Genomic DNA, 19,485 nt, shown 5'->3' with positions numbered 1-19,485 from the left:
ATCAGGGCTTGCAGATCATGAACTTTGTTACTTAGACTGCGAGCATTTGTGGTCATCGCTTTCCAGCTATTTTTCAGTGGTAATCTCCTTTTTCTTATAGATTTTTGTTTCGTTCCACTTTCCATTGCAATACTAAGAAATTAGTTGCTGATATTGTTTATATTGCAATCTTTACTACTATCACATCTTTTCTTTTGCTGTGGGTGGTCTCTATAATTGTCCTTCATACATACACTACCCCCACCTTCTAGTTTAAATGCTTAGAAACATATTGTCTAAATTTCTCTGCAAGGTTTCTTTTTCCTGCTGACACATCAACCTCTGGTACGTGGGTCTTGCGACTTCTTGACTGAAAATACTGTCAGCCTTGTCTGCTTGGCTTTCCTTCTCAAGTCTTTAAGTGTCAGTGTAAGAGGCAAACAAAGAGCTTGTCAGACGCTTGAATTTTACATTGCGCTCCAGCATTGGATCACATTCTTCCATGTCACTGAATAGTTTTTCTAACATTGATGCCATCTTGAAATGCAGTTAAGTTCTTTCCTTTAACTGTGTGAGGATTTTGGGCTCTGTAGATCATAAGAGGCTTGCATTTGAAATCACTCTTGGCATTGGCACACAGTAGCAGGGTGGTGCAAATTTTAAATACCTTGAATCCTGAGACTTTTGTTGCCATTATATATATATAACATATATATAATGGCAACAAACAGATATATATATTATATATATATCTGTTTTCCAGTCTGCTTGTAAAACAAGCCAGTCTCATCCACATCGAATGCTTCCTCTGGCACAAACCTCTTTTCTTCAATTATACTTAGCAGGTATGTTTTAAATTCCTCAGCTGAATCTGCCTCCCCAGAAAGGCTTACATTTTTTTAAGAGCATATCGCTTTTTAAAATACGCTAGCCAACCTGAACTCGCAGAAAAGGATTTCATGTTTTCCTTGAGTAATGCGTTTGTAAATGTCTCTGGCTTTCATCCTGACAACAATGCTGTCCACTCTGCTTTCTTCTCATTCACCATTTGCATTATCCATAAATTTAGACACTTCTCCATCTTTTCCATTGACTGATCACAAACCACATATGTAGTTTTGGAACTTTCCGGTGCAGCTTCGTGAACAAACAGATGAGTACCATCCTCTTTGTGCTGGATGGATTGGACTGTGGATTCATTCACATTGAGCAGAAACAGACTTACCAGAACGAAGACTGTTTAAAACATGTATTCTGTCACTCAGACACATGACATGCTTCTTTCTCTTTGAAGGTGTACCTGCAGATGCTTGTAACTCACTCTCTTATGCTTCTAACTCACTCTCTTGATACTTGGTGGCCATTTCTGAAAGCAAAGCCAAAACTGGAAGTGAAAGAGAAAGGAAACCAAAGCTTTTTTGCTAAGGTCGGAGGTCCGCAAACACATGGTGCGAATAGCGGTCCCATGCAAGCAGCTGTGGATAAGCAACATCACAAAACGAGAACGCGCGAATAACAAGAATGGACTGTAATATTGTGTAGTTAAAGCCACCTCACTAGGTTTGGCTAACAGCACTGCATTATCTGCAATACCATTAGCATGCAGTAATGGCATTCCTTTTCTTTAGTTTTATTAGAAACTCCTGGGAACCCTTCAACAGTTAATGGAAAGGTTTTTACAGTTACTGCAAGTTTAGCTTTAACAATTAACTTTCAGCAACTGAAAAATCTTATCATAATTTTGTAAACAGGTCCCTTAGAGCTCCTTTTACTAAGGTGCGCTAGTGTTTTTAGCGCATGCAAACCACGCGCTAAACGAAAAATACTAATGCAAGCTCTATGGAGGCGTTAGCGTCTAGTGTGCGTGGCATTCTGGGTGCGCTAAAACTGCTAGTGCACCTTAGTAAAAGGAGCCTTTAGTCTTTGAAAAGAATTCTAATACTTAAATTACATACGGGGCATTTTGATTAGAGTTATTGATTCTTTATATAGTATGATATAGGGCTCTGACTTCCTTTCAAAACTGTTATAACATATTTGAAATATTTCTAAATCACTAGACACCATTTCTTGTACATTTGATTATAGTATAAGATATCTGAAGTGCCACGGTGTTTACTTTAAATAGATATATCTATCATGATTATAGATGTTATGAACACGCCAGAAAACACCATCTGTTCACAAATACAGCTTAAATGTACAGTGATGTTAATCTGGTACAGAATTCTAAGTTAAAACACTTTGAACTAAGAGACAAACCTCAAAATCCCTGCGTTTTTCATAAATTGGAATTATAAGTTTATAGATGTCAGCAATCAGCTCATAGCGCTCAGCTTTCCACAGTCCATCTGCACACTGCTCCAATAACTCCATCAGCACATCCTGTTCAAACAAATTACAGTGAAACAACTATTAAATCATTGAACCACAAGGGAGATTACTGTGAACAACACTTGTATCAGGAAAGAACATTCAGAGAAATCAAGAAGAAAAATAGACAATTTGTTCTGAAAGTTCAAGGTAATTTATATAAAAGCAGACTTGATGTAAGAGGCACAAGTGGCAAAGTACTGCACACATAGGTTCAGAATTATTTTAATGTTTAGGATTCTTTATATGCCATTTTACTCAGTACAACTAAAGCAGATTACATATTATATACAGCTACAGAATAGGTAGTTTTCACAAATGATCAAACAAAACTCATCTCCAAATACAAATCACTCAGCATGTGGACATGCTTAATTCTAGAATTAAGAATGCATTTTTCATCACGGTCACTATTTTACTGTTTTAGGCAGCAGCAGCACAAGGCCACACTTCAAATCTGATGTAACTTTTAATATGATGTCAAATCTATTTTATTGCATTACAAGAAAGACACAAGCCAAGTATAACAAAAGAAAGCTGCAATGCCAAAGACACCATAAAAGATAATGTACAAATGATCAAGAATCATCCTTGTTAACCCAGACAAGAGCAGAATAAAGAATAAAAATAATACATTTGCACCCCTCGCACATCCAAACCACCTAAAAAAAAACAACCCTCCCCACTTAGGGAGTAGATTCCGTATATAAACTGAAGATTAGATTAGATTAATCAGATCTCTCTCACTGATACTAATCAAACAAAATAAATAGTAAAAAGGAATAATGAGTGTTGGCTCTGACAAACCCTCATACCAGCAGTCTCAAACTCAAACCCTTTGCAGGGCCACAGAAAAAATAGTTAATGTCTTATTAAAGAAATTACAACTTTGCATGAAGTAAAACTCATTTTCTTTCCTACAGCTGAAAGCAGTGCAACATGCAGAAAGTGAAGTTTAGATAGTTTTTCCCTTTCTGCATGTTGCACTGCTTTCAGCTGTGTATAGCTGAAATTATCAGAAGCAATTAAGGAAAGATTTATAAACTATAACGAGTTTTACCTCATGCAAAATTGTGATTTAGATTCTTAAGTATCAACTGCAAGAGACAAGATTTTGGTGTAGTCCTCTAGGTTTTTTTATAGAGGGGAGAATCAATATCCAACTTGTGCCTTAAGTGTCCGGTGGTTGCGTCTGCAACTGCCTTCAGCTCTCACCTCCTCCAGCACCGGACACAACTGTCATAAGCACATAAGCACATAAGCATGGCCTCTGCCGAGTCAGACCATAGGTCCATCACGCCCAGCAGTCCGCTCCCGCGGCGGCCCCCCAGGTCAATGACCTGTAGTGATCTATTACTCAAGAGCATTTTGTCTTGTATAGTAACCCTCTAATTGTACCCCTGGATTCCCTTACCCCTCAGGAATTCGTCCAATCCCTTTTTGAAACCTAAAACCGTACTCTGCTCAACCACCCCCTCTGGAAGCGCATTCCAGGTGTCCACCACCCTCTGGGTAAAGAAGAACTTCCTAGCATTTGTTCTAAAACTATCTCCCTTCAATTTTTTTGAGTGTCCTCTAGTTCTTGTTGCTCCCGCCAGTCTGAAAAATCTGTCTCTCTCTACCTTCACTATACCCTTCATGATCTTATAAGTTTCTATCATATCCCCTCTAAGTCTCCTCTTTTCTAGGGAAAAGAGCCCCAACTTCTCCAGCCTCTCAGCATACGAGAGGTTTTCCATGCCCTTTATCATTTTTGTCGCTCTTCTCTGGACCCTCTCGAGTATCGCCATATCTTTCTTTAGGTACGGCGACCAGTACTGGACGCAGTACTCCAGATGCGGTCGCACCATTGCCCTGTACAGCGGGAGGATAACTTCCTTGGTTCTGGTAGTGATACCTTTTTTGATAATGCCCAACATTCTGTTCGCCTTTTTTGAGGCCGCTGCGCATTGTGCTGCCGGTTTCATTGTTTTATCCACCAAAACCCCCAAGTCCTTTTCTAGGTTGCCCTTTCCCAATGTCATCCCCCCCATCATGTAGTCGTACATCAGGTTCCCTTTCCCTATGTGCATAACTTTACATTTCTCCACATTAAAACTCATCTGCCATTTATCTGCCCACTCACTCAGTTTGTCCAGATCCCTTTGGAGTTTTTTACATTCCTCTACAGATCTAACCTTACTGGAGAGCTTTGTGTCATCCGCAAATTTTATAACTTCGCACTTTGTCCCTGTTTCCAAGTCATTAATAAATATATTGAATAGCAGCGGTCCCAGCACTGACCCTTGTGGGACGCCACTTGTGACCCCTTTCCAGTCAGAATAGTGTCCCTTTACTCCTACCCTCTGTTTCCTGTTTGCCAACCAGTTTTTGATCCATCTGTGTATGTCCCCTTCCACCCCGTGGTTCCACAGTTTCCGTAGAAGGCGCTCATGAGGTACCTTGTCGAAGGCTTTCTGGAAGTCTAGGTATACTATATCTATGGGGTCACCTTTGTCCAAATGTCCGCTTATCCCCTCGAAGAAGTGCAGTAGGTTTGTTTGGCAGGATCTTCCAGTACAGAAACCATGCTGGCTTGTTCTCATCAGCTTATTTTTTTCTATGTGCTCACTGATACTGTTCTTGATCAATGATTCGGCCATCTTCCCCGGAACTGAGGTCAAGCTGACCGGTCTATAATTCCCCGGGTCGCCTCTGGTTCCTTTCTTGAAGATAGGTGTAACATTTGCTATCCTCCAGTCTTCCGGTATTACCCCTGTTTTCAGGGATAGGTTACAAATCTGTTGCAGTAACTCCGCTATTTCGTTTCTAAGTTCTCTTAGTATTCTTGGGTGAATTCCGTCCGGGCCTGGCGATTTGTCAGTTTTTAGCCTATCTATCTGTTTGAGTACGTCTTCGAGGCTTACCTCCATGCACGATAATTTTTCCTCTTTGTCCCCCTTGAAGAATTTTTCCGGTTCCGGAACATTGGATGTGTCCTCTTTTGTGAAGACCGACGAGAAGAACGTGTTTAATCTGTCCGCCACTTCCTTTTCCTCCTTTACCACTCCTTTCCTATCCCCCTCATTCAGGGGTCCCACTTCCTCCCTCGCCGGCAGTTTCCCTTTCACATATCGAAAGAAAGGTTTAAAGTTCCGTGCCTCCTTTGCAAGTTTCTCTTCATATTCTCTCTTTGCTGTTCTGACTACGCGGTGGCATTCTTTTTGGTGCTTCCTGTGCTTTTTCCAATTTTCCTCAGTTTTATCCTTTTTCCATGTCTTGAAGGATTTTTTCTTATCTCCTACCACCTTCTTAACTTCTCTTGTTAACCATGCTGGGTCCTTTTCTTGATTCTTTCTGCCCCCTTTTCTAAATCTGGGTATATATCGGCTTTGCGCCTCGTTCACTGTGTCCTTAAAAAGGGTCCAGGCTTGGTCCACCGTCAGTGCCTTTCTGGTGCTGTTCTTGAGTTTTCTCTTTACCATGTGTCTCATGGCATCATAGTTCCCTTTCTTGAAGTTGAACGTTGTTGCAGTGGTTCTCTTCCCCTTTGGCATACTTAGTTCCACTTTGAATTGGATCGTGTTGTGGTCACTGTTCCCTAAAGGTCCCGCTACTTCCACTTCTTGGGCAGGCCCTCTCAGCCCATTAAGGATTAAATCCAGAATAGCTGCCCCTCTCGTTGGTTCTTTGATGAGCTGTTCCAAGTAACAGTCCCCTACAGCCTCTAGGAACTCCAATTCCTTTGAACAATTGGAAACTCCATGGCTCCAGTCTATCCCTGGGTAGTTGAAATCTCCCATAACTATGGTGTTAGCGTTTTTACATTCTCGCCTCAACTCAGCTCTCAGTTCTTCGTCTATTGCTTCTGTTTGTCCGGGCGGGCGGTAGTACAGCCCCATCTTTATCTCGGTTCCCTTTCTTCCTGGTATTTTAACCCATATTGATTCCAGTTGGTCATTAATTGTTGGTGTGTCCACTCCGATCGAATGAATTGTATCCGTTACATAAAGTGCTATTCCTCCTCCTTTCTGATGTGTCCTGTCTCTTCGGTAGAGCTTGTACCCTGGTAGTGCTGTGTCCCATTTGTTGTCCTCGTTCCACCATGTTTCCGTGATTGCTATGATGTCTAGGTTCTCATCTTTGGCCCTGGTTTCTAGTTCCCCCATTTTGTTTGTCAGGCTTCTTGCATTAGTGTACATACAGTTTAAGTCTCGATGAATTTGTTTTCTTGTTGGTTTCCCTTGCGATCCATTTTCCTTTCCGTCCCCTTCTTGTTCTGCAGACTTTTGTTTATTGTCTCTCTTGTCTTCCTCCTGTGGGGCGTGGTGTGTTTCTTCATTACGTTCATTTTCTTCTTCTTGCCCCTTGTTGACTTCCCCATGTAGTAGATTCCTCCTATCCCTTTCCTGATTTGTCTGGCTCTGCTGGTATTCCATTGTTTGTTTGACGTTGTTGGTGTCTTCCCTGCACTTTCCCCACTCAGTATCCTTTTGGGATACTGTCTTCCGAATCATCAACATCTGGTTGACTGTCGGCTTTCCCCTTCCTCTCAGTTTAAAGCTTGCTCTATTCCTCTCTTGATGTTGCTTGCTAGTAGTCTAGTTCCCGCCGTGCTCAGGTGTAATCCATCTCTCCTGTAGAGCTTGTTCTTGCCCCAGAACGTTGTCCAGTTCCTCACGAATTGAAACCCCTCTTCTTCACACCATCTCCTCAGCCAAGCATTTATTGCTTGTAGTTCCGTCTGCCTCTTCACATCAGCCCTCGGTACTGGTAGGATCTCCGAGAACGCTATCCTCTGTGTCCTCATCTTCAGCTTCCTTCCCAAGATCATGAATTGTTCGGTGAGTGCCTTCCTGCTGTAGTTTCTCCTGGCGACATCATTCGTCCCGACATGGACCATCACTGCCGTCTCTTCCGTCTCTGCTCCCTCCAGGATCCTTTCGATTCTGTCGATGATGTCCCTGGTTCTTGCTCCTGGGAGACAGGTCACCAGCCGATCCTCTCTCCCTCCTGCTATGTGACTGTCCACCTGTCTCAAGATCGAGTCTCCCACCAGGATTGCAGATTTCCCTTCTTTCAGTCTCCGCTGTGGTCGCATATCAGTGTCTTCGGTGGCACTCATTTCTTCTCCCTCTAGGTTCTGGTAGGATCCTGCTTCTTCCTCCTGCGAGTACCCTCCATGGGATCCTTCCTCGTTCATGTTGGATAGTTTGTGTCCTTCGCTCAGCTCATCCTCCTTGTGCGTGCTATGCTCGGGTTCTTCTTCTACTCTCCTGTAGGCATCCTCGATGAACTTCTCAAGTTCCATGACCTGTTCCTTGAAGTGCCTCTCTCTCGTTGGGTAATCGGCTGTCAGGAATGGGTCTTCTGAGATGTAGAGTCCCTCTAGTTCCTGGATCCTGTGCTTCAGGTGACTGACCTCACTCTTCAAGCTCTTCAGTTCCTGACATCGTCCGCACACATACAACTGTCTCCCGGAGGGGAGATAGTCGTACATGTGGCAGTCCGTGCAGAACACTGGGAAGCTCAATCCCTGGGCTCCTTCAGCTTCCATGCTTGTCCGCCTTCTAGAGGTTCGTATGCTCTTTGCTTGCGCACTCACTCTTGATCCTGGCTCTTCTTGATCCTCTTTGTCCTCTGCTTCCTTCCGCCTGTCTTGTTCTTTGTAGCCCTCTCTGCCTGTCAGAACCTTTTTGCTTGAGTTTGTCTTTTCTTAACCCTCCACCACTGCCTTCAGCTTTTGTGAGTTCCCCCTGTTACCTCTTGGGTTTGTCTCTTTTATCTGTCTTCTGTTCTTGCTGCTACACTCTTGTGCTCTCTGTGCCTGTCCTTTATCTGTCTTCTGATCTTCCTGCTACACTTCTATGCCCTCTGTGCCTGTCGCTACTCTTTTGTTTTGTGTGGGTGCGGCCTCCCTAGACCTACCTGTTTTCCTGTCTTTAGTGCCTTCTGTCCCTCTTGCTTCTCTTGTCTGTATGCTTCTTTCCTCCTTCGCCCTTGTTACCCTTTCCCTGTGTGCCTGCTACCACTTACCGTGCTGCCTCTCCTTGTGTTCTAGGGTGTAGCGGTCTGGCTCTTCTTACGGCTCTTCGCAAAGGCGCTCTCGCTAAGGCGAGCGCCTTTGCCGCTCGCCTTCGCCGCGCGCCGAACGGCTGTGCGCCGCTGGCTCCCTTCCTGTTAAGGGAGTCCGGCGCCGACGCTGGTGATGATGCGGTGCGGGTGGGCAGAGCTAACTCTCGCCGCTACCCGCTCCTCGTTCCCACTGTGTCCTGTCATCTTACATCAAGCAGTCACTGACAGGAGAGGTTCCGAATTTCGCGAGAGTTCAACTTATAATATGTATTGTCTGATAACTGAAGTATTATTCGAGCTGAGTTGCATGCTGCCACCCTAGCAGATGATACATATTATAAGTTGATTGATCATGATCCCACCACAGAACTAATTGAGGGTATTGCACATCTCCTAATTCAGGCCTTGGAAGCTGGTACGATCACAGAAGGGGAATATAAGTTTCTGTGCTGTTTACGTCCTGTCATCCCAGTCATATACTTTGTTCCCAAAATCCATAAATCAATGATGAATCCGCCTGCTCGCACTATAGTGGCTGGCATAGGATCTATTTTAGAACCATTGTCGGAATTTTTAGATCTCCAACTTAAAGATCAAGTATCTCTAGACATTGCCTCACTGTATACTAACATTCCACAAGATGCAGCTATTCACATTATCACATATCATCTACAACAGAAGTGTTTATCTGTTCAACGGGTACAATTTCTAGTCAGTATAGCCAAGGTGGCTCTTGGCATGAATTATTTTCAATTTGACCAGTCATTCCTTTTTCAAATCAAAGGCACTGCTATGGGTGCCAAAATAGCCCCCACTATTGCATGCCTATATGTGTCAGCTTTCGAACAAAGATACATATATTCTTCTGAACATTATTCAAACTTACTGATGTGGAAGCGATACATCGATGATGTGTTTGCTGTTTGGTTGGGTACCCATGAAGATGTAACATCATTCATTTTGTGGCTTAACCAAGGTGATCCCAATCTTCAATTTTCCATCAATTCTAATATGCATACTTTACCATTTTTAGATATCAATATTTCTTTACAGGACGGCAAGTTTTCCACTACAATCTTCAGGAAACCCACAGACAGAAATACCCTTCTCAGGTATGATAGTCACCATCCGAAACATCTGCGTGACAACATTCCTACGGGGCAGTTTTTAAGACTCCGCCGTATATGTTCTACCCAAAGTGATTTTTTGCACAAAGCTGAAGACATGAAACAACGTTTCAGAGAACGTGGGTACCCTCACTTTGTTGTTAAGGAGGCCTTTAAAAGAGCTTTATTTGCCCAAAGAGATGTTCTTCTTTTTTCTCCTCACAATAAGGAGTCTGAGTCTTCTCCATTGTGTGTTATTCCCTACTCACAGCAAGCTTTTAAGATCAAATGTAACATAAAATCACATTGGAGCATTTTACAACATCACGCTGTTTTTCATGATCTCCCTCGTTTCGCCTACTCTCGTAGTCGAAACCTTAAACAATGTCTGACAAGGTCCCAATTTTTATCAGAGGGTCCTGTTCTGAGTTTACCTGGGAGCTGCATTCTCCTTGCTCGTCCTGTAAAGTTTGCCCGTACAGTGTGCCACTTACCAGCATTAACTTACCCTCGTGGATGCACAAACGTACTAATATACCTTCTACTAACTGCTCTACCAGTGGAGTCGTGTATGTCATCCAATGTCCTTGTAATAAACTATACGTGGGACACACCATTAGAAGTATTAAAGTACATATTGGAGAACATCTTAGCAGGATTTCAACTCGAGTAATGGAAGCTCCCCTCACCCAACATTGGGTGACTGAAAACCATCCCCTTACTTCATTGAAATTCTCTATTTTGGAAGTCCCTGTGCTACCTCGTGGTGGCAATCTGAAAGCCAAATTATATGTGAGGGAGCAGCACTGGATTTTCAGACTAAACACCTTGCACCCACTGGGTCTTAATAGTGAGATTGAGTGGCGCGCTTTCCTGTAAATCAGCACTTTTTCTGTAAATCAGCATTTATGTTATCAATCCTTTGGGCTTTGAGCAATTTACATTTTTTCATTGCATTTCAATTGACAGTGTCTCTTCAGTCTTTTGGCACTTTTGTTTTTCCGTATGTGCCGTGACGTCATCCCGTACATTAGGCGCGTGATCACATTTTTAGAGCCCTTTAAAATCACGGCGGTCTTTCCGCTCTGGTTACCTCTCAAAGCAGTCAAGCCGCGCTATATGCGCTTCTCTATGTGAGACAGCAGTCCGTTCTGGTGAGTCCTTTTTCCTGTTTACCCGAAAGCTGAGTTTAAATCGCTTTAATTTTAATGTGCTAAAACTTTTTAATTCTTTTTTGAATAAAGTATTGATTCATTTAATTTTTGTTTTTTCAGAATCTTTGTACCTATCGCATGAGTTTTTTCCAACTATTCCTGTGTGTTCCCTGAGGCAGGATCGGAACCCGCAAGCTGCAAGTTAAGTTTGCTCAGATCTTTGACTAAAAATCTTAGTAAACATTGTGCTGAACGTCAGTGATTTTTTCATAACACAAAAAGCATATATGAAATGATATAACATTCTGTTTACTTTCCATGCGATGATTGGGCTGTGAGGTGGTTTTTCTGGGGTTAGCCCCAGTTTTCCCCTCCTTGATTCTGAGCAAGTTTTTGTGAACTGTGTTATATCATCCATATTACTCTTTGAACAGGTCCATAGAGTGATTTTTCTTTTCAACCGATACAGGGCAAGCGGAGGCTTCCCCCAGGTCTTTCTCAATAACAGACTATGGAGTTTTCCTCCAGGAACTTGTCCAAACCTTTCTTAAAACCAGCTACGCTATCCGCTCTTACCACATCCTTTGGCAACGCATTCCAGAGCTTAACTATTCTCTAACTGAAAATTTTTTTTCCTCCTATTGGTTTTAAACATATTTCCCTGTAACTTCATCGAGTGTTCCTAGTCTTTGTAATTTTTGATGGAGTGAAAAATCGATCCACTTGTACCCGTTCTGCTCTGCTCAGGATTTTGTAGACTTGAATCTGTGTGAAGCTTCTCATTTCTCTCTCCTGGAATCCAGCAGAAACACCCATGTGTTTGAGTATCGAAGTGTACTCAAGTAATCAAGAGACTGGTTAGAACCAGATGGCTCTTGGGGAGATTGACTACCCACTCTAAATGTTAGAGAAGCACTATAACCTGAACCAAATCCTTGAGAGATCTCCAGGAAGAGGTATGAATAGAAACATAGAATATGACGGCAGAAAAGGGCCACCGGCCCAACAAGTCTGCCCACTCTAAGGACCCTCCCCCCTAAGCACTTTCTCGAAGTGAACCCACATGCTTATCCCATTTTTTCTTAAAATCGAGCACGTTGCTTGCCTCAATTATCTGAAGTGGAAGATCATTCCAATGATCAACCACCCTTTCGGTGAAGAAATACTTCCTAGTGTTGCTATGAAATCTCTCACCCCTGAGTTTCAATGGATTCCCTCTTGTTGCCGTAGGTCCTGTAAGGAAAAAGATATCTTCTTCTACCTCAATACGGCCAGTAACATATTTGAACGTCTATATCATATCTCCCTTCTCTCTGCGTTCCTCGAGAGAGTATAGCTGCAACTTACCTAGACGTTCTTTATATGGGAGATCCTTGAGTCCTGAGACCATCCTGGTGGCCATTCACTGAACCGACTCCACTCTCAGCACATCCTTTTGAATATTGAACACAATATTTCAGATGAGGTCTCACCATGGACCTGTACAACGGCATTACAACTTCGGGCTTATCGCTGACAAAACTTCTTCGGATGCATCCCAGCATTTGCCTAGCCTTGGATGAAACTTTCTCTACTTGATTGGCAGTCTTCATATCTTCACTAATGATTACTCCTAGGTCCCGTTCTGCAGCAGTTCTTGTTAAGGTCTCACCATTCAGAGTGTAAGTACTGCATGGATTTCTGCTACCAAGGTGCATAACCTTACATTTTTGGCATTAAAACTCAGTTGCCAAGTTGCGGACCATTGTTCCAGTAAGAGTAGGTTTTGCGTCATACTGTCGGGCATTGTGCTTTTGCCCACTATGTTGCACAGTTTAGCGTTGTCGGCAAATAATGCAATTTTACCTCGATGTCCATGAGGCAGGTCCTGTACAAAGATATTAAATAGGATGGGACCCAAGAACGAGCCCTGTGGCACTCCACTGATCACTTCCGACATTTCGGAGGGAGTACCATTTACCACCACCCTCTGAAGTCTGCCGCTGAGCCAGTCTTTAACCCATGCCATCAATGTTTCCCCTAATCCCAACGAACTCATCTTGTTCAATTTGTGGGACACTGTCAAAAGCCTTACTAAAGTCCAATACATGACATCCAGGGACTCTCCCATATCTAGCTTTTTCGTTACCCAGTCAAAGAAACTGATTAGATTGGATTGGCAGGACCTTCCCTTTGTAAATCCATGTTGGTGGGGATCCCTTAGTCTCTCATCATTCAGGATCGTATCTAATTTGTGTTTAATTAACGTTTCCATAAGTTTACACACTATCGATGTGAGACTTACCGGTCTGTAATTTTCAGCCTCCATCCTGCATCCCTTTTTGTGCAGCGGAATGACATTAGCTGTTTTCCAGTCCAATGGGACTCTTCCTGTACTCAGGGAAAGATTGAAGAGCGTAGCTAACGGTTCCGCAAGGACATCTCTCAACTCCCTAAGTACTCTGGGATGTAGTTTATCCGGTCCCATGGTTTTGTTCACTTTGAGCCTTGATAGTTCTTAGTAGACGCTGCCGGTGGTAAATTCAAAATTCCGGAACGGGTTGTTTGAGCTCTCCCTTGCCTGCAGCTGTGGACCGGATCCTGGCGCCTCGCAGGTAAAGACTGAACAGAAGTATTCATTGAGTAGTTCGGCTTTATCGGAGTCCGATTCTACATATTTAATGAGCTCCTGCATGGCTTCATGGGCTGGGAAAGACCTAGGGGCCTCTTTGTACTGGCCATCACAGAGTTCACAGCGGCAGAAGACGTGAAGGCCGAAGGAGAAATATGTAACACTTCCAGAGCTTGGTTAATAAAAGTCCTCTAAAAATCTAGATACACCACATCAATGGCCCACCCCTATACAAGTGTCTATTCACACCCTCAAAGAATCCAAGCAAATTGGTGAGGCAAGATCTCCCCTGGCTCCTCCTTCGCCTAAAAGCTCTTGTTTTGGACATTTGGGACTTAGGTTTTTTTAGGTTGATTATATGGTGTAAGTTTAGACGTAGTGGTGGTCTGGGAGTTTAAACAGCTGAACGTAGAGGCAGGCTATTATCAAAAAAACCTCCTTTTGGACATTTCCTTTTATAATAGACATTTTCCCTGCTTCTACTTTCAACGTTTAAGGCCTTAGGCCAAAAGGGGACTTAGACTTTTTTTTGTTATGCCCCTCTATGTACAGTACTTTCTTTGCCTTCCTCAGCACTCCTTGCCACAAACTATGAAAGTTTATCTGATATCTATTGGCTAGATGCCCAGCTGATGGTACCCCTCAAATATTTTCACCATTCCCTGTTGGACTTTTCTCCTTCCTTGGACTATGCTCGAGTGGCCCAGGCTTGAAGTCTTGAATTGAAGATTAAGTTGCAAGGCCATCATATACAACGCTTCTTGAAACTACTTTCTGGCCTTTTGCCTGATATTTCTTATTTTGAAATGGGTTATAAATTTATTTGCAGGTTGTATATAGCACCTTGGCACACTCATCTCTATGTGCTCTTGCCCAAAGTGTGGACATCCTAAGGCCACCCTGTCTCATATGTTTTGGGACTGTACCTGATCCGAATTTTCTGGTCTGCTGTCTTCTCTGTAATAGCTATAGTTTGTTTTGGCTGTTTGACCTTCAGCATCCAATACTCAGAGGGCTTAAGGGCTTTCTTCAACGGGCTATTCTTTTGGGCCTAAAAGCTCTTCTTTTTCACTGGGTAGGGCCCCAGAGTCCTACTTATGGACATTGGCGCTCTAATATGATCCACCTCTTGACTATGGAAGCCATGTGTTTGTCCAATTGGAAAACCATACAGGGAAGAGTGTTGCTTACTATTTGGCAGCCCTTTTGGATACTTTGACTCCACAGACACACAGCTGTGTCTTCCTTGGTCATCCTTAGTTTGAGTATTGTTATCTTTTTCCTCACATTGCTGGGGAGGGTTTTTTGGGGGGAGTTTGAGTGCAGCTATGGGTAGTTAATTTGTTAGATTTTGATGACAATATATTCTTTTCTTTTTCTGTATCTGGCATTTCTGTAACTGGCAACTTATCTGCTGAGTTGCATTGTTATATCTGATTATATTTTCTTAAAATGAATAAACAGGATTGGAAAAAAAATTAAATTATCTTTGCAATTCTTCAGTTTAATTGCTTTGGTTGTCTGAATCTCCAGTGAGGTTTGTTGTAAATAATTCAGTTTCTTCTGAACATAGGTGATGATCTCAAGGGAATTACTTATAATTTTCTTGCTTTACATACTATGCAAAACTTATTTGTAGTTTTATATCCTATGCCTACTAGCACAATAATTATGGACTAAATAAACTCCCTGCTGTGTTTAAGAGTCTCCTTCACTCTCCATATTTCACACCACCCAACTTTTAATTTCAAATATTTTTATTAAATTATGCAAAAGTTATAACAATGTATGTCATACATTGCATTTTATTAAACTGACCTCCTTTAATTATTTTAGTTGCTCTCCCCAATCCAGTCAAATCTTTGTTCTTCCCACCTTCTGTGAGATTTTATTAAGCTTTGTTGGGTGACATAAAAACAACAAAATAGCTACTGTCTTGTCTATCTACTGTTTTCCCATGTACTTATCAAAAAAAAAATTTGCTTAACTCATTATCTGGTTATAAGACAATATAACTTTTAAAAGCAAAAAAATTGGCACTATCATCCATTTGATTGTTTTTTTTCATGTAACTTATAAAAATTTTTGTTTATAATTAAACTAAATTTAACAGATAATTTGCCACAGTACAAATCCTATCTTGCATTTGGTAATTATGTGACCTCTGGATTCTGTTAATGGTTTACATTTTATGTCTCATGTCCAAAGGATAAAGGTTATAGCAATTTTTTTCCAAGGATAGTTTAGAGCTTATTTAGAAAACTACTGATAAAAATATCCTATGCATGCAAGTCTTCTTATCAGGAAAGTTGCTCATAGAAAACACTGCATATTAGTATGCATATGTGTACTTAACAAATAAAGAAATTCATCATAGTTAAAATAATTACCACAAAAACATACCAATCATGGTGGCTTTAAACCCTCCAAAAATCCACTATGCCAATTGTGTGTGTCATCTTTAACTCCCTTTCTACAGAAAACCTTCCTTTCTGACTATACTACCAAAACTCTTATACATTTTTTTCAATTGCACTCTACCTAGACTACTAAAATCTGTTCTTCAAAAAGTTTCCCCTTGAACTATCTTTCTAAGATTACAACATATTCAAAATTCAGCTGAATGACTTTTCATTCGACGAATGATATTGTTACTATATCAATATCACCCCTCTTTTCAAGTCACTATATTGCTTCCTCTTCTGTAGATCCTCACTTCAGTCTCCAGCATACACAGCTGAGAGAAACAGGTGCTTGCCACAAAGGACATTGCCACTGCTGCCTTAATGCCTAAATACGCCATCTCAAAAATTTTCCTGAGGACCATACCCACACGGCAGTCCTGTATATCCTTCAACACCACTCACCCATCACTGGGAAGAGAGGTGTGCCTAGTCACATTACATTACATTACATTACATTAGGGATTTCTATTCCGCCATTACCTTGCGGTTCAAGGCGGCTTACAAAAGATTTATAAAACGGGGTTACAATGTAGGAATCGAAGATACATTAGAGTGGTAGTTAGGTAATTTCGAGGTAAGGATAATTACAGTTTACAGTAAATTGTGTACATGGAGGTAAAATTAGGTGAAGTTAGGGCTGATTTAGGAGTTTCTTAAAAAGTATTGTTTTTATTTCTTTTCTGAATGTTCTGTAGTCTGATGTGGTCATCAGTAGGTTGGAGATTCGGGTATCCATTTTTGCGGCTTGAGTGGCTAGGAGGCCATCGTGAAGTTTTGATCTTTTTACTTCATTGATTGGGGGAGGTATGAATGGGGAGTGCGCTTTTCTGTGTCTGAGTGTGGATGCTTGGTTGAGGCGGTTATTCAGGTAGGAAGGACTGTCTCCGTTTAGGGATTTAAATAGCATGCAGTAGAATTTGAATTGTATTCTTCCTTGGATTGGTAGCCAATGTGAGTTGATGTAAGCTTCTGTGATGTGGTCAAATTTTCTTAATGAGAAGATGAGTCTCAAGGCTGTGTTTTGGATTGTTTGAAGTTGTTTGATCATAGTAGCAGGGCATGGGAGGAAAAGGATGTTGCAATAGTCTAGCAGTCCTAGGATTAAAGATTGTACTATAAGCTGGAATTGATTTCTTTCAAAAAATTTCCGGACTTTTCTCAAATTTCTCATGATTGTGAAGGATTTCTGGATTGTATTATTTATTTGTGGTTGCATGGTACAGCTTCTGTCTAAGGTCATACCTAGTAGTTTTATGGTGGTTTGGATGGGATAGTTGATTGAGTTGATTTCTAAATTTTTTGAGGTTTGGATTTTGTCATTTTCAAATAGGATGAGTTTGGTTTTGTCTGGGTTGAGTTTAAGTTTGTGATCTTTCATCCAGATCATAACTGTATTAAGTATTCGGTGTAGGATGTTTGGCATGGTGGGTTAGGCTGATCGTAAGGTGTGAGGATGGTAATGTCGTCCGCGTAGCTATAGGTGGTTATACCTAGATTGTTCAGATGTGTTCCGAGAGAGGCAGTGTATAGGTTGAAGAGGGTGGGGGACAGTGGAGAACCCTGTGGTACTCCGCAGGGGTTTGCCCAAGGTTCTGATTTTACGTTGTTTGATTTTACGCTGTAGGTTCTGGATTTTAGGAAGCCTTCAAACCAAGCGTATACTTTATCAGAGACACCTATTGCGTCCAAGATTTGCAGAAGGATATTGTGATCAACTAGGTCAAAGGCTGCGGTTAGGTCTAATTGTATAAGGAGCATTTTTTTCCCTGTGCTAAGGTGTTGTCTGATTGTGTCCATAAGGGAGGCTAGGAGAGTTTCTGTGCTGAAATTGGATCTGAAACCAGATTGTGTAGGGTGGAGTATGTTATGGTCATCCAGATAATTAGTGAGTTGTTTGGCCACTAGGCCTTCTGTAAGTTTGATGTATAGCGGTATTGAGGCAATAGGTCTGAAGTTGGAGGGTTGGTCTGGTGGTCCTTTTGGATCTTTTTGGATTGGAGTGATGATGATTTTGCTGAGTACAGTGGGGAAAATGCCATCCGTTAGCGTGGATTGAATCCATTGTAGAAGTAGTGTTCGGAATTTTACACTGGAGGTGGTAAGGAGGTAAGAAGGGCAGTGGTTGTAGTCACAGGAGGCGTGGCTGTATTTTTTGTAGAGGTTATTGAACTCGGGCCATTGTATGTTGGTGAATTGAGACCAAGTTCTGTCTGCTGCGGTTGAATCTTTTCCTGTGGGGTGAGTTGTGATTATGCTTAGGTGGGATGGGGTAGAATCGAGGGTGGCTCTGGCATTGATAATTTTGTTCTTGAAGTGATCAGCTAGGAGGGTAGCTGATGGGGGTGGGGTATTGTTTGTGGTTGTTTAGGGTTTGGTGTCTGTCAGATCTTTTAATATTTGGAAAAGTTTTTTGGTGTCTTGGATTTCTGTGCCTATTAGATTTGAGTAATGAGTTTTCCTTTTGTCTTTTAGTAGTTGTTTGTATTGTTTGATGATGCTTTTCCAAGCAGTTTTTGTTTGTTCTAGGTTTGTTTTTCTCCATTTTCTTTCTAATCTTCTACATTGTCTCTTGAGTTGGAGCAGTTCATTGTCAAACCATGGGTCTGATCTTCTGTTGGTTCTGGTTTTGGTTTGTAGTGGTGCTAATTCATCTAGGATGTTGGTGGACATATGTTTCCAGTGAGAGATGAAATTTTTGGGGTCTTGGTCTTGGAGTGATTCATCTACTTTTGACCAGAAGGTGGTTGGTTCGATATATTTGCGTGAGGTGTATGTTCTTTTTGTGTTAGATTGAGATGTGGTTTTGGTCTTGTTCCAATTGATTTTGAAGTTGTAGGTGAAGTGGTCTGACCAAAGCGATGGGGACCAGGTACCTTTGGGGGTTTGAATTACTGGGGTGGATCGTTGGTACGTCATGAATGCTGCAATGTCCAGTTGATGACCTTTTTCATGTGTGGTTTGTGGGTTTAGGATTTGGAAGGACAGGGCATTGAGGAAGGATAGACAGTTTTTTGCTGGTGTGGAAGTTGGGTCATCTAGGTGAAGATTTAGGTCTCCTAGGAGAAGGTTGTATTCCGCAGTTAAGGAGTTTTGGTAAATGAAGTTTTCAAATTCCGGTCTCGTTGTGGTCCAGTTGCCTGGTGTTATATAGCAGAGCATGCAGTTTAATGAGTTATTTAGAGTAGTGCTTGTGAGATGGCAGGCGAGAAAGTCCATTTGTGGTGTGGATGTTTTTTCTAGTATGTTTAGGGTAAGGGAATCCTTGGTTATTATTGCTAGACCTCCTCCTCTTTTTTTTTTCTCTGCAAGTCACTGATATTTTGTACCCCTGAGGGCATACCTCGGTTATTCTAGGGTCTGTGTCTGAGGTTAGCCAGGTTTCTGTGAGGAAGAGACAGTCTAGGTTTTCTGTTGTTATCCAGTTTTTTATATGGTCCGTTTTGGGTCCTATGGCTCTGATGTTTACATATGCACAGTTTATGGAAGCGATGTCTGTTTGCTGATTGTGTTCCGTTTCAGGGTAGATGAGAGTTTTGGGATGATGTTGGGGTTTGGTTTTGTGGTGTGCCGGTCTTCTGCTCCATGTTATGGTGATAGGGTATTGAGTGCTTGGGTGGTGGTTCGAGTTTCCTGTTGTGAGGTGTCTCCTGTTGAGGTTCTGGATGTTGGTTGCATAGGAACTTGCGGGAAAAGTGGGTAGGTTGTTTGCTCTTATTTTCCAACTGGTAATGAGGAGGATTATC

At 41.9% G+C, this 19,485-nt stretch overlaps 1 protein-coding gene across 4 annotated transcripts in view; it reads right to left on the bottom strand.

Moving 5' to 3' along the window:
- Window positions 1–19,485, bottom strand: part of DOCK9 (dedicator of cytokinesis 9) — a 1,074,749-nt gene that overhangs the window by 121,737 nt on the left and 933,527 nt on the right. For all 4 annotated transcript variants that reach the window (XM_033947591.1, XM_033947593.1, XM_033947592.1 and 1 more), the window contains exon 46: window positions 2,242–2,364. In XM_033947591.1, coding sequence (XP_033803482.1) covers window positions 2,242–2,364 — 123 coding nt within the window. The remainder of the gene's footprint in view (window positions 1–2,241; window positions 2,365–19,485) is intronic.

The sequence above is a fragment of the Geotrypetes seraphini genome, chromosome 6 (assembly GCF_902459505.1).
Source record: "Geotrypetes seraphini chromosome 6, aGeoSer1.1, whole genome shotgun sequence".
NCBI classification, from domain to species: domain Eukaryota; kingdom Metazoa; phylum Chordata; class Amphibia; order Gymnophiona; family Dermophiidae; genus Geotrypetes; species Geotrypetes seraphini.
This window is presented reverse-complemented; position numbering and strand designations above follow the sequence as displayed.